At 43.3% G+C, this 26983-nt stretch overlaps 1 protein-coding gene across 4 annotated transcripts in view; it reads right to left on the reverse strand.

The window, feature by feature from the left end:
* SYNJ1 (synaptojanin 1) overlaps nucleotides 1-26983 on the reverse strand; it is a 668969-nt gene that overhangs the window by 149104 nt on the left and 492882 nt on the right. For all 4 annotated transcript variants that reach the window (XM_086933999.1, XM_086933998.1, XM_086933997.1 and 1 more), the window contains one exon: nucleotides 17570-17648. In XM_086933999.1, the coding sequence (XP_086790125.1) occupies nucleotides 17570-17648 (79 nt within the window). The remainder of the gene's footprint in view (nucleotides 1-17569; nucleotides 17649-26983) is intronic.

The following is a 26983-nucleotide window of genomic DNA, read 5'->3' on the forward strand; positions in this document are numbered from 1 at the left end:
AAATTGGCCAAAAAAGCAGACTCAGGCTAAGCAACAACAACAAACACAGATTTCTGCTCCTGCGTCTCCGTTGCCTGCGCAGTCAGATCGGGTTTATGATTTGCGCGATCACGCGATGATTAAGTCACCTGAAAGGTTTCAGGCTTCTGACCAACGCTCTCCTCGTTCCTTTCAGGACTCATCGGCTCCGTCAACCGGTGGTGGAGGGGGCGGCAGGGGCCGGGGTGGCCAGCAAGAACGTGGTCAGCCCCGCCCGCGTAACGGTGGAGATCAGCAGGAAGGCGCTACGCCCAAGAGACCACAGTTTGCCACGAAAAAAGTCGCCGCCCTAACAGCGCATCGATATGCCCCAGATAGTGAGAACGCGGCTTCGGAATCTGACGTGGGCTCTGACCTTGCTGGACAGCGCGGCAGAGATTACCATAGTGAGAGAGGCCCTCCGTCCACTGTTGAAGGTGACAGCGACTGACACTTATGTTGTAATTGAAACTGCTGACACGCATGTTGCTCCCCCTGAGAGACTTTTTGAAATTGTCCTGTTAATAGAAGGTGACATGCAGCGAACTGTAAAAGGGGTATTTTGGGAAAATCTTTCGTCTACGTATGGCATTTTGCTTTCGGAGGCTGACTGGCCCCCACCTTTTGTTCTCGCAGCTCCGCGAGGGGAGGAGGTGATCCTCCCCCGTTTCGCGCACACTGTATCGAGAGTGGAGGCGCTGCATTTTGCAGAAGAGTGGGCTCTGGCGCTTGCGCCGGCTGTGTACCGCAATCAGTGTGGCTGGGATAAATTGTCTCCAAGCCATGAGATTCCGTTACGGTCTCAGCCGCAGCCTCAACCTCAATATCCCATACGGCGTGAAGCCAAAGCTTCAGTCGCAGCTATCCTTGAACAATTGGGATATCAAGGTGTAATTGAAAAGTGTGTGTCACCGATGAATAACCCCCTTTTTACTGTAAACAAGCCGGACGGCTCATATCGTTTGGTTTTGGATTATGGGCATTTAAACTCGCATTGCCGTAACTGCGCAGTACAGAATACTCATGGCTCTGCTTTAGTGAATAGTCTTGAGCGTAAACGGTTCAAAACCACGCTTGACATTTCCAATGGTTTTTATGCCCATAGATTAGACGGTCTAAGTTCCCAATGGACCAGCTTCACATGCGGCGGTGTGCAAAAAATGTTTCGGCGTCTCCCAATGGGCTATAAGAATAGTCCTGGAGTATTCTCCGCCCGCATAGTCTCTCTTTTGGAGAGCTTCGACCCAGTTGCTTGTTCGTATGTGGATGACATTTATCTCACTGACGACGATCTTTGGGAGCATCTGTGTCGAGTGAATAGCATAATTTGTAACTTTGCAGACATAGGTTACAAGTTTAACTTTGCAAAGTCGCACATTGCAGAGTACACAGTGTTGTTTCTCGGCTACGAGCTAAACAACGAGGGAAAAGGGTTGGCACCTCACTTCCTGGAGAAATGCGCACAGTTGCGCTCTCCAACAACACTGAAAAAATTACAATCTTTGTTGGGTTTTTTGAATTTCGGGAGAACTTACATTCCGGAATATGCCCAGCGTATCAAGCCTTTGTATGCTTTGATACAACCATCTTTTTCCAAATCATGCTGGCTGCCTGAGCATTCAGCCGTTCTGCAGTCTTTGCAGGCTGATTTGCTCGCTTCTGAATATTTACAGACTCGTGATTACCAGACCAACCTGGTGATAAGAATTATCCCTGGGGCGGTGGGTTTCACGTACCTGACTTTTAATGAAGGAGATACAGTACCTATTGCTTACAAGTCACACTTGTACACTTCGGCTGAGCTGCGTTTTTCCACTGTGGAGAAAGTTTTAACGGCTGTACAGATGGCAATTCTTAAGGAACGTGCCCTGTCACAAGGAAAACGCATGTTGGTTGTTACCCCGTGTCCTGCCTTGGAGGCAGTTACGAAAGCCAGTGTACCTAATTCCAAAGCTTTGCACCCTAGGTGGATTCAGTGGGCTGCATCCTTGACGTCCCAGGATGTCACGTTTATTTTTGACGCCACGTTACGGTCGCAGGAGTATTTACAGTATGAATTTGTTCATCCTGCTCCTTTAGCAATGCGGCCGTTGGAGGATTTCCATTGCATCATTTACACTGATAGTTCGGCGCAGGTTGCGCATGGCTCGAAACATGCCTACGTTTCTGCATGCGCCATTGTGGTCGGTGCCATGGTGAACGATGAGTTCAAGTCCAGTGTCGTGCACACGCACACGCTTGGGGACTGCACCGCACAATTAGCAGAGCTTCGTGCTCTGATGCTTGCATTGGAGTACGCAGATCCAAGTGTGACGACTTTGATCGTAAGTGATTCATACTACTGTGTCCAGTCTTACAATGAAAACTTGTTCTTTTGGATTCAGAATGAATTTCGTGATTCCAAAGGTAGCACAATAAAACATAAAATGATCTGGGTCCGAGTGGCAGAACTTAAAGAGAAGTTGCCACTCGTGTTTGTGATTCATACTCTCGGCCATCAGCGCGTGGGGGTCCACGCTGTTGGTAATTCGCTTGCTGATGAAGCAGCGAAATCAGCGGTACCGAAATACTTAGTTGCAGCAGTCACGAGGTCCAAAAGCAAAATAGATGATGACATCTTGGCAGCTGTTGCTGCAACCGAGAAGGGAGGTAAATATCCTGCGGTATTCCCTTCTAAATACACATACCACTTAAGTTCCGATAAGGTTCCTTATGTGAAAATTCCTGATGTTGGCGAACGTCTAGTTCCCAACTCGGATCGCAGGGCGGCTTTGATTACAGCGGCTCATGAAGGTGTGGCGTCTGCGCATGCGGGCGTCTCAGCCACTGTAACTCAGCTACAACAAAAGGTTCTGGTGGCGGGGACTGTACAAACAGACGCGCGATTATGTCCTTCAATGTGACATTTGCCAGCAGATTAAACCTTCAACTGCTGCGCGTCCGCCTCAGACACAGTTGTACATCTCTAATAAACCGCTTGGATGCGTTTATTTGGATCACTGCGGTCCATTTTCTTCTGATACTGCATACAAGTACATCTTGGTAGCAGTTGATTCATGCACACGCTTTGTGTGGGTATAGCCACATCGGAGCGCTGATTCACGGACTGTCATCAAGGATTTGCGAGTCTTTATAGAGATTTTTGCCTGTGGTACCTTCCATTCGGATCAGGGTCCGGCTTTCGCCTCTAAGGCGTATAAGGATGCTATGGTTTCGTTGGGGGTCCAAGTCAAGTTTTCAAGTCCGTACAGACCCGAGGGTAACAGTGTAGTGGAACGAATGAACCGTGACTTAAAGCAATCTTTGACAGCCCGAGTTATAGGCACTGGCAGAAACTGGTTAGCCCACCTCAATGGCGTGCAGCGTGCGCTTAATAATCTCCCTAGAAGGTCTCTGGGTGGGCGGACCCCGTACGAAATGCTCTTTGGTATCAAGATGTACGTCCCTGACCTCGATGGTCTAGACTGCAAGGCCCAGGCCACGGCCTTTGATGTAGATGAACATTGCAATGTTTTACAGGATCTACAAAAGACCAGAGACAGTCTAGCAAAGGAACATTTTCCCTCCACATCGGATGATGCGTTGCAGATCCCGGTAGTTGGCTGGCTACCCAAAGTTGGAGAACTGGTTCGAGAGAAGATCGATAACAAGAAAGAGTTTGGTCCCTCATATCGTGCACCGGTTCGAGTTCTTGGAGTGAAGGGCACAAGAACAGTCATTTTACCACCACTTCCAGGTCGTAAGGAAAACAGATTTATTTCTATTGACAATGTCAAAACACACAGGGTGGCCGATTCTTCATAGCATGACACCGGCTGTTTCCTGTCCTTCCATGGTGAGGCACTCTGTGCTGGCTATTACTTCTGGTGCAGAACAGGAGGTGTCCCTCGAGATGCCTGCCATATCCAGTCCTTTATTAAATACTATTCCTGTTACTAACATTGATGAGCTGAACTACACCTATCCTGCCGATTTATCGATGCCTGATTTGCAGACTCGTTTGGCCAACCAGTCCAGATTCTCTTTTGACTCTGTTTCGGAACTTTCAAAGAAACCCTCAACTATTGCGAAATATGCCACGTTGTTTAAAAAACATTTTTTAATTCCCCCTTGGACATACATTTGGTTGATCCTATTTTCATTTTACCTTTTTATGTCAATTGGTTTTGTGTTTTATTTTTTCCGCCTGATTGATGGTCACTACGTTAAAGAAAGAACAGGAATTCGGTACCTTAATGGAACATTGGCCCCTTTTTCCTCTTCACATTCAGCACACAGACTGAAACGAAACTTGAATACAGTCAACATTACTGCTTGGCCTGTCCTTGATGGTATTGTGTGGGATGCAGTTAGATTTCAAATACATGGGCCCACTGAAGTGATTAATGTTCCGAATGTGCTTAGAGTAAACATGGGAGATGTGATTAAACAAAATATACGTTCTGATGATTGGGATATTCAGGCCGTAGAAGCATTATTCTCTGATTTGAAATATTATGCTGCCTTCGATGCGGAGGATCTGTATTTAGATTCTATTAATTATGGTGATTTGTTTTGTTTTCAGCATTATGGTAATCATTTTTTGCATAAGACAAATTCCAGGAGGGTTGCTGTAAATTATACACAATGGGAACATTGCCCTGCTCCATTGGGAGGCACCTCCAATACGTTTCTGAAAAAATACACTTATTTCACAGATTTTAATCAATCAAATCCTGAGTCATTTTATTTCAAAATGACACAAAAGTCCATGTCCAAAGTTAGACTTACCGATACAAAATTGCTGTATTCGAAGTCCTTTCTAGACAGATTAGCTGTAAATGGCTATGAGTTTTGGAAAGGAACAATTGACCTTAAATCGGTTTGGGGTACCAAAGATTGGCAGGTACAAGGCACTGAGGCTTTGCACCGTGCATGTCTCATCCCGAATCACATGTTGTTTCTAAATTCATCCATTTTCCAAACAACATGCTTTGGATTGGCTACTTCTAAAAAATTAAATACACCAATCATCCCAGATTTAGAGGAATATTCAGGTTGGGGTAATTATACTGAATTGTCCATTCATGAGTTGCAAGCTCTGTTGCACAATTCATCCTTTAACGTTTCCAGTTTGGATTCCAAGGGTTGGCTGATGTGGCATAGGAGTGCTGATTCTTGCCAACGTCGTTTTCTGGGTTTGGCTGAAGGGTTCACAGATGACAGACCTGATCCCCGTTTTGAAGATGATTATACTGTCACAACTTATTCTGTGGGGAAGCTGTGTCAGAATTGGTTACAACATTCCACACTAGCTGCAGTTAAACTACATCTGTCTCAATTAACTGAAAATGTGGATTTGAACGATTTTCTAAAAGGCCCAGCTAAAGGTAGATCTAAACGATGGATTTATGCGGTATACAATGAAATTTGGAAAGTTTCTCAAATCGAGGCTGCTAAGCGCCTAAGGGCAATTGATCAAGCAAATTTAGAAAAAGTGCTTGCAGTTGTCGATAACAGTATTAACTCGCTTTCTTCCAGAATTTACACGTTGAACAATATTGTGTCTTCTGTTGTTGACATTGTACATGATGAAGTGTCCGTATTGTATCATGGTCAAAATCAATTGCGTTCTGTAATGCAGTTTGCTTGGACACTACAGACTCTGAAGGCTGGTCGAGTGCCTTTGAGTTATATGAACGTCACATCACTATTTGCCCCTTTTAATTTGATTGACAAGCAGCGCATGCTTTCCATGCTAGATGCATCATTTTCTATGTTACATATTGAAAAATTAGAGTCCTTGCCCTTTTCTGTGGCTGAGGTAACTGCTGCTACATGGCTTATCCATGGAATTATTACTTTACCATTTGCTCTGTATAAATTTACAAATTGTATGCGATATATTGCTATAGGGCGATATGAACCATTAGGCAGTGCTTTCCTCCATGAGACATGGTCTTTACCATACACATACAGATGTCTAAAGGAGGGGAATGAAGTGAATCTGAATGGTGAAGAATGTACACAGTCGCCTGACCGCTCACTAATATGCAGACACATCCAGTTGCATGGTTCTTGTAATCAGGACAAGCCTAATTTAGCCTGTGTTTTAAAAGGCACACCGGTTCCTGCAATAGTTCCCACCTTCACTTTATTGTCTAACGGTAGTTATTTACTTTTGAATAACGAAATGTGTTGTGGGTTAATGGTCGGTATCGCCTATGTGGTTACTGTATCAGAACGTGTGGTGTGTTGCAAGAACGTGTTATATCCACCCACGCATGGGAATTCAGATGTTTCCATTTGGCCGCGAATCCCAACCTTGAGAGCGGAGTTCAACGGTTTGAGCCGCATAAGGGCTCTTTTGTCTCAGAAAGAAGTGGCCCTGAGCTCGGCCCGTGAAACTTATGTCCTTCACATAGCTAACACACGCACAGAGGTGCAGGCACTTTTAAATACTGACTTGCCGTTTCATTTCTGCGAGCTGGTTCATCAGATCTTTAATGCCTCCTCCACGTCTGGGATCGCACATTTTTTTAAAGTGGTTAGCAGTGGTCTTGTGACTACGTTTGAAAAAGTGTTTGGTATTATCCCTACGTTTTTTCATTCTATATTCGCAAGTTTGTTTGGCGGATTCCCTGTGTTGCTGGCTTTGGCTGCAGGCGTTTTGGTGATATTTTGCTTTATAAAACATGGATGCCCATCCTGCATAAGGAGCCGTTCAGCCCCTTCTAACACTATTTCGCAACCGGATGCTTGAATACTATGGCACCTTACCCCTTGCGACTTTGAGCACAGCTTTTGGATTATCGTTTCGGTTTTCCTATTTCACATGTGTCCAGCCTGTGTTTCATTGCCTGAGCTGTGATTTCGACTGGGCCATTGATTTGTGTCTCTGCTTGACGACTTCTCCTGACGTCGATTTTGATCAGCTGATGAGCCCCGTAGTTGCTCACGAGTTGGTTTGTTCTGGCGAAAGGGTTATGGCCGTGGCAGCGATGCATGGACTAATGGGTCAGTGGGACATATCCGCAGCGGCACATGACTTTCTGGCACATAGCGTTCTCGAGAACCCACTGAGCTGTCCTCTGATGTTGCTAGAGGATTCGGTGCTGGAGGAGCACGTATGTTCTTTCCCATTGCTTAATTGGATGGCTGAACTGTTTTCGGATGATGACAGTGATTTCATGTTGGAAGCTGTAGCTACCTATTTTGCATATTCAATCGACCCATGAGTGACTTTGAAGACTTTCATTATTATGGCACGTGACTTTTTAGTAATTCTGAATGGTGCCTTTTTTATTACGAACATTCGACTTTTATATGTTCTAGGCCTATGGACTCGTAGTTGGCCTTAAGTTCGAATTTTTATATTTTTGTGTGGCCACTATAGGCATTCATACATATTTTTTGTTATTAAAAACTTATATACATTTACATACATTTAGCTTGGCTCAATATTGTTGAACTCTGCTTTCATGTTTTGCCTCTCATATAGTATTGGCTTATATTTTCTCCCTTTTTTAACCGTCCTCGGATCATTGGGGGCGTGTCATATGGTTACTGCGTTTCTATATATTGTGTTAAGTTAGCATGAGTTTATTAAATGTTTAAACAACATATTTTCCTTCAGCTTGCACACGACACCTAATTGTTATTGTAGCTTTCAACCTAGACGAAAGATGTGATTTATTTGAGAATAATATGTTATTGCTCTGATATCAGTTGTGCTTGGTACAACTGTCTGCACACTGAGAACTGCACCCTCTAAGAATAACCTAACACAAGGTTGCTGAAAGCCGGATCCTCGCACCACATTAGACATAACACAAATAATGTTGCTGCCAACATTGGGCTCTACGCGGGTTTATGATAGAGTTACAGGGAATGAATCAACACACTTGATGCTTCGCATGCAGAGAGCTGGTAGCTGTTGATGTGATCTGCTCCTACTGACCATTAGAGGTATGGGCCCGCCCTGCTAAAAACCCAAATGAGACCTTCTTAGATATAATATAATATGCTAAATAGGGTGCGCGAAATATAGGTGATACAAACTTTATATAGATTTTGCATTATAATATGCTATCACCATTCGCTTACTATGGATTAGTGACTATGATGTTAACTCTAGTTTTTATAATATGTATGTTGATAGTATATAAGATACTGCGTTTGAGAACATTGCATTGAGAAATAAATATTTCAAACTTGCACGTGTGTTCTTTGACTCCCAGTTTTTGTTTGAAATGATTATCTAACGAAAGAGTGTTCATGTGTTCCACGATACCTGAGGTACCCTAAGTTCATGTTCTGGATTGTCTAAGTCATTGGGAGTTTGTAATAACCAATGAGACACTGTAGCTAGCTAGGTAAGGGGATTTCTGATACTAAGGTGAGTTTTGGGTCACCCTAACTCACCCAGGTTCTAGATCTCTGTGCAGTTCTGTGGGAGAACGGAAACCCTGCTACAGTTCTGGTCCGAGTGCAACCCCAATAGTTGAAGGTGTGAATTGGGCTACTTTAAGGGAGAGTTCAATTAAGCTTCCCAGAGTGGCTACATGCTTGTTGTTAGAAGTGTCCAACTGAGTTGGCTGCGTGAGATTCAAAATGAACGTGAAGGACGTCACATTGGTATGTAAGCTCTGAATTAAAAAATACCCTTTTCATTATTAATTGGTTTTCGTTTACGCCGGCTGCTACTTTGTCGGTCGCATGCAGAATGACACGGAAGCGGTTAGCAATGTCACCATGCCCCCGCGGAACCCACTGAGCTATTTATTTTGGCTCTTTCCGGGACTACATCTTGGTGATCATCACTGGGCAGAAGGAACGGGGAGTACACCACCCCACGCACCCACCTTCCGCGCCTTCACGATCAGCCGGCGCTTGCAGTATGATTGATTGCCAAAGCCAGACCCCGCCAAGCAGATCCGCCCGCCAGCCCTGCAGCACTCCCCAGCCCCACCGAAGCAGATTTTTCTTTCAGAGCACGTGCATCAAAGTGCTACAAAATCACAATGTCACATAGCTGTGCCGGAGATTTATGAGATGCCATGAGAGAGAGAGTGTGCGCTCGAGAGAGAGAGGAGAGAGAGAGAGAGAAGTGACGCTCAGCGAGCAATCCACCGTCAGGTGGGACATGCTTTTTTTTTTAATTTTCCAAATAAACATTCTTTGAGTTGAACGAGTGTGTAGCATTACTTCCTTTATAATGGGATTGTCCTGATTACACCCCTGGTTTTCCATCTCGCCGATGAGTATTGATGTCGTCACTCCGTTGGAGACAGGGACAAATTACCAGAGAGCTGTAATCAATCACATGCTGTGGTAAGAGATAGTCACCCCTTAGGGTTGAACATTTAAATCTATTGGTATTTAAATACTTGCGTTTCTAAGCGTTCCCAATTTTTGGCGGATAAGAGAACGAGTGCACAGCAAGATAACTTGGTTCTCCCAAGATTACACATTTTGAGGAAATGGTGAAGCTGGGATTGGACGTTGGGCTCCTAGTTCCCAGACCAGCATCTTCACCACTGTTTTTCCAGACATAATCCTAACAGCCACAACATTGTTTGTCACAAAGATCCTTATCGTTGCGGACTTTTCGGCCCTTTTAATTGAATTATTAATAAGAAAGAGGTTTAAACAGTGCTTGCTGCTTTTCAACTTTTCCTAATAAAACAGGCGAAGCACACAGATAGGTAAGCAGTGCATTAAAGCAGAATATTGCACACACGCACATACATACATACACACATGCACGCAGACACATACAGGCAGACATGCACACAGACAGACAGACACACACACACACACACACACACACACACAACCTATTCCACCTCCTCCCAAAGTACTCTAAAAAGTGTTGCGGAAATAAAGGTTTACAGTCTCTTCTAGGCATTTATCCAAGATCACACAGGTGTAAGAGGATAACTGAATACGTGGACGACTGATCGTACACCCCATTAGGGAGAAACCACTACATCAATTTACAGTTGCGATACAGGATCAGTTTTAGGGGTAGGTACGCAAAAATCGTGTGATTTGCTATTTTGCACAGTTGGGTGAAATTACGCTAAATTGTAAACAGATACCCAGCACTGTATTTTAGCACAAAATGCGCCCTCACATCCACTTTGGGCACGAGAATGCTTTTGGTGCTAAATAAAAAACAGTGCAACAAAAACAAAAGCTACTTGAGCAACAGCTGTTTGAACTCTGTCATTCACGTTGTTACCCTGCACTCATGGTATTTTTTCACCAAATACAGCACATTCGCTATAGTTTTTTTGTTACCACAAATAGCCAATAATCATGCGATGTAGCATAATAGCATAATTTCTGGAGTTCTGTGTAACTACTAACGCAAAATTATTTAAAATTAAGCTAATTATGCCAGCATAATGCAAATTTCTCCCTGGCCGGTCAATATGCCTTTTGCTAAACATATTCTAGAGATTATGTGGCTTGCTTTAAAACCTGCAAACTTAGGTTCAGGGCCTAGCTTTCCTAGTGGTCACATTGTGTGACCATGGAAACAGCACCTTATTTTTATTTTCCCTGAATCTCAGCCCCCTACCTGCTAAAACGTGGGAAGCTAGAAAGCTAGGTAGTCTTCAGTATGAAGCGTGACATTAAACAAGCATCTGCAAAGCAATTGGTCTTGTTTTTCTCCCCTGGGGGAGACGCAGAAGGCTTTCTGTGTCTCTTTCCGCCACCCCCTCCCGCCCATCTGTGACACCAGAGTGCAGCGAGGCGCTCTGAAATCACAGTCTCCTCCACCAGAGCCAGGACAGCTGCAGGTACAGCCGCTCTTGACTCCGGTCGGGAAAACGGGCCGAAGTGGCCTCCCCAGCTTTCAGGAAGGCCTTGTTCTAAAGGGGAGACACTTCCCTGCGATCCATGGCCAGGAAACCCCACTAGACACCAGGGATCTCTCGGGTGGGCTCTTGACACCTACAAGCCAGTACTATTGGCTTTGTCAGTACTTGTTAGATGCATAATATAAATACGCCACAACTAGGACTTTGTTGTATAGCATACTGGAAATGCTACAGTTTTGAAGTGATGAGACTGTGAAAGAACTATAATGAGTCTCTGAGGTTACATGAAAGGTAGTAAAGTGTAGTACTGCTGTAGAGTTAAGATTTGTTTTCCTGCTGGAGAAAGAAATAACTGACTTTTGTCTAGTTGCAGTTTTGACACCATAAAGTAACGCAGAGGGCATGCTGGAAAGAACAGATCTGTATTATGTGGATAGCTAAGTGGATTAGTAAAGCCAGGCATTAGAAACGCTTTGAAGCAAATGAAATCTATGTGAGAGATGAAGAGATGAGGTTAGTGTTTGTGGGATGGTAGTGAGGGAATCCAAGAAGACTCATAGTGTGCATTTTTTAATGCACACGTTCACCCGTTGGCGCTGAATAACAGATGTTTATTGGCGGTCATGGGGTTGGGGGGCAAATGATTGTTGCACTGGCTGGCACAAGCGCTAAAGGCTGCAATGATGGGTACGTGGCAAGGTGAAGTAATAATGTGTTGTCTTCTGTCTTTTAGTCTTTTTGGAGAGCCTGCTGATAGTGGAACGGCAAGGTAAGGTGACTTAATCATTCCTGACTGTTGCACACATCATTCACACACACACACACACACACACCAACCAACACTTTGAAATCAACAACCTATCTGTCTTCTACGTAGGAAAGTGTTTTAAAAGGAAGGTTTTAGGCAGTAGCGGAGATGGCGTATTGTTGGATGAATGGTGTCCAGGCCCTGAATCTGGTTCTGGAGTCCAGCTCTGAGCCAGGATCAGAGACTGAGACAGCAGATACTGAGACAGCATCTGAGGGAGAGGACAACAGAGCAAAATCTGGGAGTAATTTTTCAGTTGGCGCAGTTCCATCCGACGACTCATCTTCCAGTGATTCTGAAGGTGACGATGTCAGTCGTGCTGACACTTTGCAAGCACAGTCTGTGCAGCGGGAAATCAGTAGCTGTTTAGAGCAAGCCAGAGAGCAGGCACGTGCGGCCGCAAGCACAGACTGAGCCCTCTCTTGGCAACCTCCCAATTAGTTTAGCCCCAAATTCCGCCTTTCACTGGGGACACTGGATGTAAAGTCGAAATGGTTAACTTTTTACCAATTGACTACGCCCATCTCTTTTTGGATGTTAAACTCCTTGATGAAATTGTGCAGCAAACACATTTGCGTGCCAAACAATTTCTGAGGGAGCATGGAGGCACTCCTGGGCCTTATTCTAGGGCACATAAGTGGAGTCCCACTTCATTAGGGGAGTTGAAGATATTTTTGGGCCTCACGCTAAAAATGGAGGTAGGGCATAAGACAACCCTGCTGTACTACTGGTCTACTCGCACGGTTTGGTTAACCCCCATCTTTGCACCATACATGAGCAGAGATCGTTTTTTGCCAATTCTGCTGCATTGCCCTGAAACCATCCAAACCATGACAGGTTGTTCAAAATTCAGCCTGTTGTGGAACATTTGTCTGCCAGGTTTCCAGAGGTTTGTACTCCTGGAAATAATGTAGCCATCAATTAGTCCTTGATCTTGTATAAAGGGTGGCTGCTGTTCAGGCAGTATATTCTGAGCAAATGTGCTTGCTATGGCATAAAGCTGTACATGCTGTGTCAGAGCTTGATTGGCTATGGGTACAGCTTGAGTGTGTATACAGGGAAGGACACAACTCTAAACCCTGTAGGTTGCCCTCCCACGCTAGGGATCACAGGTAAGACATATTTTTTGTCAATATGGGTAGCTGGGGATTTTGTGCCCTAGCTCAGTCGTCACCTAGGCAAACCTTCACACTTTTGAGTAGTAGACAACGAGGGTAGTACAGGGGTGAATGACTTGAGTGGTTCTCACAAGTTTTTTTTCCACCCAGCATATCCTGCAAACCTCAAATTTAGGTGATGGAAAGTTCAGGAATCTACTGCGACCTACAAACTTCCATTCACCTAGCATTTGTACCTCACTTGTATGGGTGGCCCAAGTGCCTGCGACGGTGCATCTCTGACCATTGGGATTTTAGAAGGGCTGTGAAGAATTGGCTATTCTCCAATCACTAAGCTGCTTCTCCTTTCCACTCTATCACACAGTCATTGTTGGGACACCCTGTTGCTGGGACAGTCATGCGTTCTACAAATATTTTAACATAACATAAAAAGGGCCCAAAACGTGATGTGGAGATAAAAAATTACCCATCACAAAACAACCTGGTTTTGCAAGAGGAAGTCCAGAGAGGCAAGGCTTGCGTGGACCTCAACATTTTTCAACTCAGAATCCCCTGCAAACCTCATATTTAGCTGAAAAAAAAAAACAATTTTTATCAAATTTCTGTGTGGGAAAGTTGTGAAATCACCGGGGTGACCCAAAATGTCTACCACTTAGCAGCCTTCTCTGGAAACCTACTAAACCCACACACTGCTGAAAGCTAGGCACCTGGTGGAGTCCAGGGAGGTATGGCTTGCGTGCCCTCCTAAAAACGTTTTACTACTACAGACATTAAATTTAGCCGAAAATAAAAATCACATTTTCCACATATTTCTGAGTGGGATCACCGTGCCGGCACAAATGTCCTACCACACAGCATTCCCCTTGGTCTCCGGAGTGAAATGATACCTCACTTGTGTGGGTGGGGCATGGGCCTGTGACTGGGAAGGGCCAAAAACATAGGGACTAAGGGTATAGCACAGTGAATTCTCAGCGACACATTTTTTTTGAAAATTAGTTTTTAGCCAATTCTGCATTGGACACCCACAAAAGTGAGGTATCATTTTACTCGGGGGACTGAGGGGATTGCTGTGTGGTAGGACATTTGTGCCGGCATGGTAATCCCACTCAGAAATATGTGGAAAATTTGTTTTTTTCAGCTAAATTTGAGGTTTGCGTGGATTCTGGGAAAGAAAATGTTGGGGGAGGGGCGGGGGAAGGGGCACGCAAGCCATACCTCTCTGGACTAGCTTTCAGAAATGTGTGGGCTTGGTAGGTTTCCCTAGATGGGTGCCAACCCCGGGGCCAAAAAAACAGGTGCCCCCCCTTGCAAAACCAGGATGTTTAGTTATAGGTAATTTTAATGTCTCCTCAATACGTTTTGGGTTCTTGCCTGTCGCGGGCACTTGGCCCACCCACACAAGTGAGGTACCATTTTTATCGGGAGACTTTGGAGAATGCGGGGTGAGCGGAACTTTGTAGATCCATACAGATTCCAGAAAGGAAATTATTTTTATTTTATTTTTTACAAAGTTTGAGTTCTGCAAGAGATTCTGGGTAACAGAACTTGGTGAGAGCCACACAAGTCACCCCATCCTGGATTCCTCTGGGTGTCTAGTTTTCAAAAAAGTATAGGTTTGCTAGGTTTCCTTAGGTGCCGGGTGAGTTCTAGTGCAAAATCCACAGCTAGACAATTTGCAAAAAAAAGGTCAGTTTTCACAGGAAAAATGTGATGTGTCCACGTTCCATTGTGGGCTGTTTCCTGTCACAGGTACAAGGCCTACCCACACAAGTAAGGTACCAGTTTTAAACAGAGAGACTTTTGGTAATGTGGGGTGGATGGAAAGTTGTGGATCCACGCAGATTCCAGAATTTTCCATCACAGAAATGTAAGGAAAATGTGCTTTTTTAATAAAAAAAGAAAGTTTGAGGTTTGCAAGGGATTCTGGGTAACAGAACATGGTGAGACCCACACAAGTCACCCATCCTGGGTTCCCATGGCTGTCTAGTTGAAAAAAATATATCGGTTTGCTAGGTTTCCCTAGGTACCGGATGAACTATGGTCAAAATCCACAGCTAGACAATTTGCAAAAAAAAGGTCGGTTTTCACTTGAAAAATGTGATGTGTCCACATTGCGTTGTGGGATGTTTCCTGTCACAGGCACTAGGCTTACCCATACAAGTGAGGTAGCGTTTTTATTCAGAGACTTTGAAGAATGCAGGGTGGCTAGAAATTCGTGGATCCACAAAGATTCCAGAACTTTCCATCACAGAAATGCGAGGAACTTTTTTTTTTTTTTTTTTTTAATAAAGTTTGAGGTTTGCATGAGAATCTGGATAACAGAACCTGGTGAGAGCCACACAAGTCACCCCATCCTGGATTCCTCTGGGTGTCTAGTTTAAAAACATTTACAGGTTTGCTACGTTTCCCTAGGTGCCAGCTGAGCTAGGGTCCAAAAACCACAGTTAGGCACACTGCAAAAAAAGGGTCAGTTTTCATTGGAAAAAAATAATGTGCCCACATTGTGTTTTGGGCTGTGTCCTGTAGCGGGCACTATGCCTATCCACACAAATGAGGTACCATTTCTATCGGGAGACTTAGAGGAACACAGAATAATAGATCAAGTGTTACTGCCCATTGACTTTTTATGTATTCATCCCTTCCAAATGTAAGATAGTGTGTAAAAAAGAATTCATTTACAAAAATGCCCTCTAATTCACATGCTGGTAAAGGTACCCACATATAAAGAGTTGTGAAAATAACCACTGCTTCTAAACGCCATATGATGTTCCCATTATGGCAATACATAGTTTTCCTTGTTACCTATTTTTCACTTATTATATTTTACCAAGTGAATTGCTGTACACCCAGTACACAATGAAAACATATAGCAATGCGCAGCTCAGGTACTGGCTATGGGCACTTCGAGTTCTTGGTAAACCCACAGGTCCTCTATACGCCTGCAATCATAAGGCTCCAGTGGACATAACAGTATATTTCTTGTAAAAATCTGCCATACTTAGAAGTTACAGATGAAAGGGCAGACACAAATGGCTGTTTCTTTCAACTCGTTTTCAATTTGTTTTAATTTGAACTGTTACTTTCTATAAGAAAGCCTTGAAGGATCTACACTAATGACCCCTTGCTAAATTCAGAATTGTGTCTACCTTTTAGAAATATATAGCTTTCTGGGACCCATTATTGGTTTTACATCAATTTCCAGCACCAACTGAAAGGAGATTGAAAGCACAACAAATAAAACAAACAGGCAAAAACTGTGTGGAAAATGTTGGTTTTCTAACAATAGTCTGCCTGTCCCTGAAAGCTGGAATATCACCGCAAATGCTTTATTGATACCATATGCAGGGGAAAAAACAGACGCTTTCTTCTTCAACCCTTTTTTAAATTTTTCATCAAAAACCCAAAATGTAGCTCTATTTTGGCTAAAGTCTGGGTCCCCTCCAGGGGAATCTCAAAACCTGGGTACCTTTAGAATACTCAGGATGTTGGAAGAAAAGGACGCAAATTTGACGTGGATACCTTATATGGACGAAAGGTTACAGGGGCCTAAGCCCGAACTACCCCAAATAGCCAAACAAGGGCTCAGCATTGAGGGGGGAGGGGGTGGGGCAGTTAAGGGGTTAAGGTCAAAATGGGAGGTAAGATACATAAATCAAAAAGATTGACATAAAGGGAGCAAAGTGACAATGATAAAGCCATCATTTCTGCCATAAATAGGACCTCTAGCTGCAGCGTTGTAGCCCATCACCCTCTAAGATGCACTAACAATTTTAGTGGTGCTGGAATGGCCCAATTAATGAGATGAGTTTTTGTTTTTGTTCCTAGGTCTGGAGTCCCTATGAAATTGATGGGAGGGGCAGTCAGTCATGATAACCGAGGTGGAGAAACTTCCCTAAGGCGGCTGGAATGCTCACATATGGACTGTCAGTCTCTGCAAGCTGTATTAATGACAATACAGTGAGGAAGCTGAGCACATAACAAAGACACCTATGCGCTGAGCATTTTTTGGGTGGCAGGAGCAAGTGTAGTCTATATTGTGTATTTACCAGAAGCACTGCTGCATCAGGACCAACAAGGCTGCACCTTAGTACAAGACCAAACAAGCCTTCTAGGAATGCATTAAAGTGGCTCCTGTCCAGGGGCGTTGGACAAATTGTCTATACAAAGGTATACTTCGAATGACTGATAAAAAACCTGGTGAAGCAGAAAAAAGCACGCTGGACAGGCTGCGGGTGATGTACAGACTTTTCTGAGTGGATGTAGGAACAGTGATCGTTCCCCAAAAGTGCTGGCAATCGATTTACCTGCTTGCTGTACATGCACTTCTGGATGCAGTATTTTAAGTTCCAGTGCAAAGAACTAATAACAGATTTTTCAAATTAATTCCTTCCTAGGTAGGTTTTGTAGCTTGATATGAGACATGTTTAAGACGTTTATTAGTGGCATATGCATCACTTTTAAATATATAATGGTTATTGAGTGATGGACTTTGTTATCTCAAAAGTTCTGTTGCCTCTTTGGAGTTGCTGCTTGACCGTTCTCAAAAAAATCAGATATTAAATAAGGGTTCAGCTGAAGAGCTGCTAAATGGTTTTGGTGATATCTGATGACCCGGTGAACTCAATTCTGCTAGAAATATCTCCTTAAAAATGACCAAATGCAATTATGGTTATCTAAAGTACAGTATATTATTAGATTGGCCATTTACACAAACAGGCATTAAACAATGTAGTACTCCGAGGCCACATCCCTTAGAGAGCCACTATTAATTAAAAAGCCCAGAGAACAGGTAATTTTAGACATTTTTAAATTACCTCATGTCCACTTAAGCGGAGAACCTTCAAAGCAGAACTTCCTTCTAAGAAAGTGACCCACATTTTGTCTTCCACAAACCTGCAAAAAATTTCAAATCATACACCTTAAACATCTTTAGCATTTGTTCCTTTGACCAATTGTTAATGAAAATAACTGTCAATCAGTGAACTGCAACACATATGAATGCTTAACATAATATGCAACAGTCTCAAACACGAGTAGGATTATTAACAATGTAAATATTTGATTGAAGATTAGGATTATGTATTATCACTGTGTTATCATCTGAAAACAGAAAGATCATCAAGAGTAAGAAAATAATTTCATGAATAAAGCAGTTATTTTAAAATCAAATTTTCAGTTATCGGATTTGTTTATTCTTCCTCAGGATAACAGCAATTTCCTCCCTATCTAAGAACAACGTGGATTAACACTGACATCTTTTAAAGATCACTTATTTAGGATATAAAATGGGGATCATGGACCAGAAGACTTCCCTAGCTTATTTAACTATGCGGAAACAATAAAATGTATAGGAACCGAAAAATAAGTTGGTGTAGGAAATCCGTGTTTTCACCGTTTTGCTGGACACTATATATTTGCTGACATTAGACCTCTGTACACTTTAACGACGCTAACCAGTGGTAATTTGCCTTTGCTCCCCTTTAAACATGGTCAAATTGCCAGATTTCTAATTCGTTATATTTACCTTACATGCAAGTAGCTAATAGATGGTACAACATTTACTTTGGGCATTTAAGGTAAAGTTCATTATCACGAACGACTTCAGGCCACTTGTTGTATTAGCATGACTGTGCAAGTTTAAATAATGCAATTTGACGTGTCTAAATAAAAATTTTGCAAGAATTATTACAGTGCAACTCTTCTACCCCTACGGTTTGTGAAATGAGTTAATCAGCACTTAAGCCCTGGCCTAAAAGGAAATCTGTGAGATTTCAAGTAACAAAATACATGTCTGCAGGCTACAACTCTGTGCAGCAACATTTCAGTCTTAACGGGCTATTGAGGTCAACATATGTGTTTCATAATAAATAAATCAGGCCTACTGTCTTTGTCGCAACTTCACTTCACACCAATGGCATCGAAAGTAACTTTCTCCAATGAGCCAATCAGGCCTAAAGCCTTTCCCAGTGGAATGTCTCCTTAACCAACTCTGATCTACTGTTTAGAGCATAAGCTCTCCCACGAGGCACTTATAAGGTTAGGCTTTCACCACAGTCAAAAGAGGAAATGTAATACTGTAATGTCCTGAGTTCTACAGTTATTTTGCATGCTGATGTAATCAATAAAATGAATTTATAAAAATAAAAAGTTTTCCTATGAGGCAACTATCAGTTATAACGGTAATGAGATTACCTTTGTTCAAAATCACAGTAGCCAAAACAATACAAAATCCCTCCCACGAAGACCTACTACGGATTATTAAAATGCACATCTTCGATCCCCCATGGTTTGTTCGAGTCCATCACTAGAATCCTTGACATCTATGGAAATCTGTGAGATTACATTTAACAACACATCTGCCTACAGGCTTTGGCACAGTTTATAAAAATCCACTTAAATCCCAGATGACTTTAACCAATGTTTTCCACAATAAATACATCACTTTTATTGACTTTCTTCTAACTTTTCATAATAAAAAGATAAAACATACAGGATCTGACATATTGTTTTTCACCGAATCATTAAGCCCTATAACCTTTTCTAATGGCTAACACCATAACCAGCACAGGCTTACTGAAGTGTGGCAAGTACACAACAATCAAGCACATAGTTATAAAATTACAAATATTTACAAGATTACAATTGGCAAAACAATACACAACCCCTCTCAAAAGGGCTTGACAAAGATTACTGCAGTGAAAATCTAGACTGAAGTTTTGTCAAAGGGGGTGTCCAATCCCAAAACCACGGATTATAAAAGTAATCTGTGAGACTGTATGTAACAAAGTACCTATCTGCAACCTATAACACTGTGTAATAACAATCCACAGTTTAAGGTCCAGGGCCTTAAAAACAGGCTTTTCACAATAAGTAAGCCAGGCATACACCTTTGCATCTGCATCGGACTTAACGTTTCGCAGAGAACCAAATCAGGCCTGTAGCCTTTATAATTGGCATGTCACCATAATCAACTCAGGCCTACTGTTTTGAGAGCAAGATGTCCCTCAAGGCAACCACTAGGCATACAGTCACGACATTTCAAAATATTATACAAAATTAGAGTTGTCAAAGCAAAACCATTAACTCTCCTAAGAGGGTCTAACTGTGATAACGAAAGCACAAATCTTCAATCCTCATGATTTTTTAGAGGGGCCTCCAACACCAAAAGCCTTTCCTTTTACGGTTAGCTGTGAGATTCCATGCCACAAAATAACTCTGCGATCTACCCTTAAATGCCTATTGGCAAACACATGCTTTTAATAATAAATACTCAAACCGATAGCCTTTATCCTAACTTTCTATATGAAAGGAATTAGGCCTATACCCTTCGATAAAAGACTTGCCGCCATAACTAACTCAGTTGATGTGTAATGAGCATAAACTTTCCCATAAAGCAAAAACTGTAAATCCAGCACTCTTTTTCTGTAGAAGCACAGAACACCTAACCAATCAAATGCTATAATCGATCAAGGTAATCAACATGTGGCTGGAGCCTGTAGTAAATAGCTGGAGACCACAGATGTACCACGAGAGGTTTATTGCAGGAGAACAGCGTAAAGCAACCTCAACACAAGCTGGCCAGGCACAACCTGTCACCACCTAGAACACTAGGAGGAGGCAGAGCCATCTACATTCTGGAATGAGTGACACAGGTAAGAACTATGGTAGAGCATGGAAATAGAGGAAAGATAAATATACAACACATCTCCTCTCGTAGAATAAAAGAAAACATAAGATGAAAGAAAACTTAACACAAAAAGGTAAAAATGTCATGGAAAGAAAACTTAACTCAAGACTAAAGAAGATTAGCGGAAATAATGATAAAAGTTGCAAACATTAGTTGTAATAAATAAAATTAGGCGTTGAAAGGGACACACGTCACCCCTCTAAAAGACCTAATCGCAACAGAAATCATTCAAATAAGAAGGAGGTCTATGGCACCTCTGAGGTCTGGAGGCAGGCAAAGAGGAACTGGGATCAGCAATTGGGTTGGGAACAGTAACAACGGGATCAGGAGCATCCCCTCCACCATCGCCCCTCACCAAGGCATTTACAGGAGCAGGCACCACAAGAGCCGGATCCGGATCCTGAGAGGGAATAAACATGAACCCTGAAGAGGAGAGATCCTGGGCAGGGACGGACGGAGGGGGAGCAGGACCAGGACAGACACCAGCTTTCTGATAGAGGGCAACCCTCCTTAAATTCCATTTTTCCCCATTTGAGAGGACAACATAGTGAGGATAGACCATTTTTACAAGAAAAGGACCACGGAATTTGGACAAACCACCTGAAACACGACCAGACTTTACCTTGACAAGGTCACCTTTTGCGAGTTTACAAGAAACAACTTTAGCAGAAGACTTATCGCCTACAACAGGTTTGCGTGAAAGACCCTTAGAGGGCAGACTCACAGAACTCTTACTTGAAGCACACTTAGCAGGCAAAGCCACAGGACTCTTACAAGGAGACTTAGGGACCACTCTGGACACATCACCCAAGAGAGACTGACAGACCAAGTCCTTGAGCCAAGAGGGAATGAGTTTGGTGCTGGGAACCCTACCCCTCATCATCTCAAAAGGGGATCTGAGGTGAGAGCCGTGAAGGGTGGTACAATACGCATAGACCATTTCACTAACAAGGGAAGAGACAGAAGAACCACTGGAGAGGGCCATTTGAACGGTACCTTTCACCAATCTATTAAGGCGTTCACAAAGACCATTCCCCTGGGGGTTGTAGAGGGAAGTCCTATGGTGAGAAATACCACAATCAGACAAAAAGGCTTGCATTTCATGCGAGACCAACTGTGTACCATTGTCAGTTATAAGAACGCTAGGAAAACCTTCCCTAAAAAACACAGAACTAAGATGTTTAATAGTAGTGACCGTAGTGATATCCTTAAGAAACTCCACAGACAACCACTTGGAATGGCAATCCACAATGACGACAGCAAACCTCTGGGAAAGAGGTAGCTCAGCCATGGGACCTATTAAATCTAAACAGATGGTGTGCCACGGAATTTCAGGGAACTGCAGCACACCCATCTCAGATCCCACAGAAACCTTAAGTCTCTTCTCACCCACCTTGCAAGTATAACAGTCCTCAACCCAAGAGGAAACCATGGAGTCCATACCGGGCCACCAGAAGTTCAACTTGAGACGCTGTTGCGTCAGGGTTTGGCCAAGATGACCCTCATGGGCTAAAGAAATGAGTTTGGGTCTCAAATCAACAGGAGGCACAAATTTGTTGCCACGCATTATAACGTTGTCATTGCAAACAGACAAATCATCAATGACCTTAAGGAAAGGGCGAACAGAAACATGGAGACAACTCTCCCTGCGAGAACCCAACTTTATCAACTGGATGACTTCCTGTAAGACGTTGTCCCTGGACATAGCTTCGACCCACTCAGACCGAGAAAAAGAGCCCTCAGTTAGTAGAAGAACATCATCAATCAAGGCAACATTCTCATCAAAACCCTCTAGACTGAATCCAACATCAGCACCAGACGGAACAGGCAACCTAGACAGGCAGTCAGTCTGGAAATTTCTCCACCCAGAGATGTGGGAAATGTCAAAATGGTATTCCTGGAGTTTGGAGGCCAACCTTGCCAACCTTGGAGAACCAAATGCCCCACCCCCGGGAGAAAGAATGCGGATAAGGGGTTTGTGGTCAGTCCTAAGATTGAATCAAATGCCCCATAGATAAGGTCGAAAGTGGTGAGCACCCCACGCAGCAGCCAAAGCCTCTTTCTCAATAACAGAATAATTCTGTTCACATTTGGAAAGAGTGCGTGAGGCAAAAGCAACCGGCCTGTCGCCGTCCTTGTGAGACTGAAGCAAAACTGCACCAAGACCATGGGCCCTGGCATCTACCAACAGAGTGGAGGATTTGGCAGTATCAAAGGGTGCCAGCACCTTAGCATTGCAGATGGCTTCCTTGATCCCATTGAAACACACTTCCAGTTCAGGGCCCCAGGAAAATTTGCAACCCTTCTTCAACAAAGCCCTCAAAGGCAAGGTCTTCTCTGAGAATTTCTCCACAAACTTGGAGTAGTATTCGATTAAGCCCATGAATGACCGCAACTGGTCCTTGTCAGACGGGCAAGGGGCTAGGCGTATTGCATCAAGAAGATTCTTCTTTGGTCTGACTCCATTGACTGAGATTTCATGTCCCAAGTACTCAATGTTCTCCACAAGAAAAGAACACTTCTCCTTACGTAATGTAAGGCCAGTGTCCCAGATTCTGTGTAAGACATTCCTAAGAACGAGGTTATGATCTGCCACGGAGTCTCCAAAGACCAAGATGTCATCTTGAAAGAACACCACGTTTTTGAGCCCCTTGAAAATTTCGCTGACCAACCTTTGGAAGACACTCGCTGCCGAAATCAACCCAAAGGGGAGACGAGTAAATTGGAAAATCCCCTCCGGGGTGATAAAGGCCGTAAGATGCTTCGAGGATTCATGGAGCTTAACCTGATGGTAGGCACTCTTCAGGTCGAGTTTGGAAAAATATCTCGCCCCCTGAAGAGTGGAAACCATCTCCGTAATGTTGGGTAAGGGAAAGGTGTCTGCAACGACACACTTGTTTAGGGACCTGAGGTCCTCACAGAATCTCAATTTTCCGTCTGATTTTTTAGAAATCACGACGGGCGAAACCCATGCTGATGCTTCTGTGGGTTCAATTACCCCGGATTGGAGCATCTCTTCAATTAGGAGTTTCACCTCATTGCGGATAGAAATGGGAATCCTCCTTACACGATGTTGCACAGGCAAACTATCTTTCTTTAATTTTATAAGATGGGCATACCCCCGAAGCTCACCCAACTCCTCCCTGAACACAGACCCAAATTCAGAAAGAATAAACTCAATAGAGTCATCATCTACCACCATTATTTGATTCTTTGCCCTAGGATTGATAACAATGTAAAGGTCATATTGATGTACCCACCCTAGGATGGGAGGACCATCAATAGAAACATAAACCTTCCCAAAGATAGACCTCTTCTCAAAGGTAATCTCAGATTCAAAGAACCCAAGGATTTCAATTTTCTGGCCATTGAAACCCTTAGGGGAAATATCACTTCGATGTAAATTCACCCCCTCCCAAAAGGCATCAAAGGTAGACTTAGGTATAATGGTATGACGAGAACCAGTGTCAACCATCAACAACACCTCGTGGGAGTCAATCTTGAAAATGGCTTTGGGTCTGGTTTGTCTTGGATCATCACAGATGACATCCACATCATCAATGACCAGAAGTCTATCGGGCTCAACTCCAGAATCATCAACGTAGTCATCAACAATATTCACTCTCTGTCTGGCTTTGGCCTTGCACATTTTGGAGAAGTGTCCAACTCTCCCGCACTTCAAACACTCTTTGTTAGAGGCAAAGCAAAACCTCGCGTCGGAAGAGTGACTACTACTGCCACACCTGTTACAGACTTTGCTCACTGAGGTTTTCTTGGCAGAAGGTCTGGGTCTGTTTTTCACTACAGCAACATTGTCTCCAGAGCAGTGTTCACACTCCGCAACACCACCTTTGTCAGAAACCACAGAGACTTCTTGATGAGGAGAAGATTTGTGTGAATCTAGGACCTTCATGCATTTACTAGACTCCTCAATTACTTTGGCCAGATCAATAGCATCTTTCAAGGTCGGGTTCTTAGCAGCCATAGCCTCTCTTGGATTTTTTTACTTGAGCACTGGACAACTAATTGGTCTCTTATGAGCTCGTCGTTCATAGGACCGAACTTGCACTTTATAGACAGCTCTCTAAGTCTGGCCACGAAATCATCTATTGTTTCTGAATCTTTTTGGCGTTGTGTATAGAATTTATAGCGGTTCATAATCAGATTCTCCTCCTTTGTGAATCTGATCTCCAAACGATCAACCGCTTCTTTAAATTCATCAATGTCTTGTCCACTAGCTCCAAGTGTGATCGGTAGGAATCTAAAAACCCTCTGCCCTTCCTTGCCCAGAGTGCTCAAAAGGATAGCCTTTTTCCTTTTGGCTGAAAATTCCTGTCCATCCAGCGCTTCCAGGTAATTGTCAAACATTATATACCAGTCCTCCCAAGGTATGTCAGGAACCCCAGGTTCGGGTAAGAACTGAGGAGGTAAAGTAACTACAAATTGTTGTGCCATATTTACCAATTTGGCAGAGTCAAAAGTAAAGGAAAGCAAAGATTTTGCACAACTGGTTAAATGTTAAATTACAGTAGTAACATACCTCTTTTCATTCAAAAAAATGTCCAAAACGATGTTTGAGCGCTGTGACAGGAATAGGCAGGAGTTTAGATTTGAAACGAGGAAAATCCGCGTTAAATCCGCGTTAGAGTGACTTAAGATGGCCGCCGATCGAAGTCGAGGCTTGGAAAGCAAACACTTGAAGTTAAAAATGGCCGCCGCTGAAAACGAGGCTAGGAATACACCCAAACGAGGCTTGGAACGCACAGGGGAGTGTGCGTAGTCAAAACAAAGAGAGGAAGCGTCTCCAGGTAACGGCAGACAACAGCGTTGTCAGAGCGAGCCAGAGACGTCTCCTAGGCAACAATTGCGCTCGTGCTTCGCTCGCCGATCAGTCAACAATGACGTCAGCGCTGGTTGCGCTCGAGCTCCGCTCCCCGATCCAATCCCAAATTACTCACAATTACCCCAGATGGGCGTCTTCCTTCGGGATTGAAGCGGACCAAGGAGAAATTGACGAAGCCAACACGCTGCAGGTTCGTTTCTTGTTGAGGGTGCTCCGCTGAAATCCGCTTTCTGGTACAAAATCTTGAAGGAATCAGGCATCAAGATGAGGTCTTCAAAGGTACTGGCCAGCAAATAACGTCGCCAAAATTGTAGTAAATAGCTGGAGACCACAGATGTACCACGAGAGGTTTATTGCAGGAGAACAGCGTAAAGCAACCTCAACACAAGCTGGCCAGGCACAAACTGTCACCACCTAGAACACTAGGAGGAGGCAGAGCCATCTACATTCTGGAATGAGTGACACAGGTAAGAACTATGGTAGAGCATGGAAATAGAGGAAAGATAAATATACAACAGAGCCTAAGCCCTCAGTGGCATTTCTGGAAGCTCTTTTTCTGTTGACCGCATACGGTTGGGCGACAGCTGAGCTGTCAATGTAGACTTAAACAGAACTAAAAGAAATATCAGATAAAAGTACATGAACTGAAACAGGTCCATAAATCAGAAGTGCACACAAGGCGACAAGGGCAATTATACAAATGTGCTGCACTATTTGAGGGCCATGAAAGTCAGACAGACTATCAAAGACTTGAAAGAGTAAATGTGTAACACAATTTGAATGGCAGGTCTTTATAAACCTTATTGCTATGAAAGCATGCCAAATATTTCATACAACTGTGAAGTTCTTCTTTGACTGAATGACAATATCATATTTAAAGTGACAGTGTTTAAGTTGAAAAGTGCATATTCCTAAAATAAAATGTTTTTGCCCATCTACAGATGAACTTTCCTGGCCTGAAAACCGTGCAAGGGCCTGCAGTAGAAGTAGAGAAGTAGGGCTAATAAATCTTAAACTAGTATGAATGAATGGGTATGTGCTATTAACTGTTGGACAATATATTCCATTTCCGCTGAACTGGGATCAGTGTACACGAAATTTGTGTTTATCTGTAACTCAAGTTCTCCTAAATTGGTATATTTTACATATTCACATGCTTGAATCATTCCCCATCGTCAGGCTGGGAACACCCCATACATTAAAATATCAGTATACAGTGTAAAAAAAAACATGTACGTATTGCAAAACAGCCGTAGACCTGAAACATAGTATGTTTACTAATACATCACCTTATTTGAAAGACCCCAAACTTCGACCAATGAGGTGGATGTTTAAGCACCCTTACTCCCCCGAGAGGCCAACATTGCTCAGATTTCAAAGCACAAGTCTGGAATAAAATATAAGGAGCCACCGACCGAGGATGTGGGAGGGTAATGTGAATATATAAAAGATACACGATGGGGAACTGGAGTTACAGGTAAATAATAATTTCTTCTCAAACGTAGTATCTTTTATATATTGACATTCTTGAATCTGAACAGCAAGCAGTACATATTATGAAATACAACAAAGCGGGAAGCAGGCTCACCGGCAGGGCCGGACTGGCCAGAACGGGCACCGGGCAATCCCCCGGTGCGCCACACGGGTGGGGGACGGTTTTGGGCCCCTGGGGGCCGTTTTTATTACTGGGCCGTTTTT

The sequence above is a fragment of the Lissotriton vulgaris genome, chromosome 8 (genome assembly GCF_964263255.1).
Source record: "Lissotriton vulgaris chromosome 8, aLisVul1.2, whole genome shotgun sequence".
Lineage (NCBI taxonomy): Eukaryota > Metazoa > Chordata > Amphibia > Caudata > Salamandridae > Lissotriton > Lissotriton vulgaris.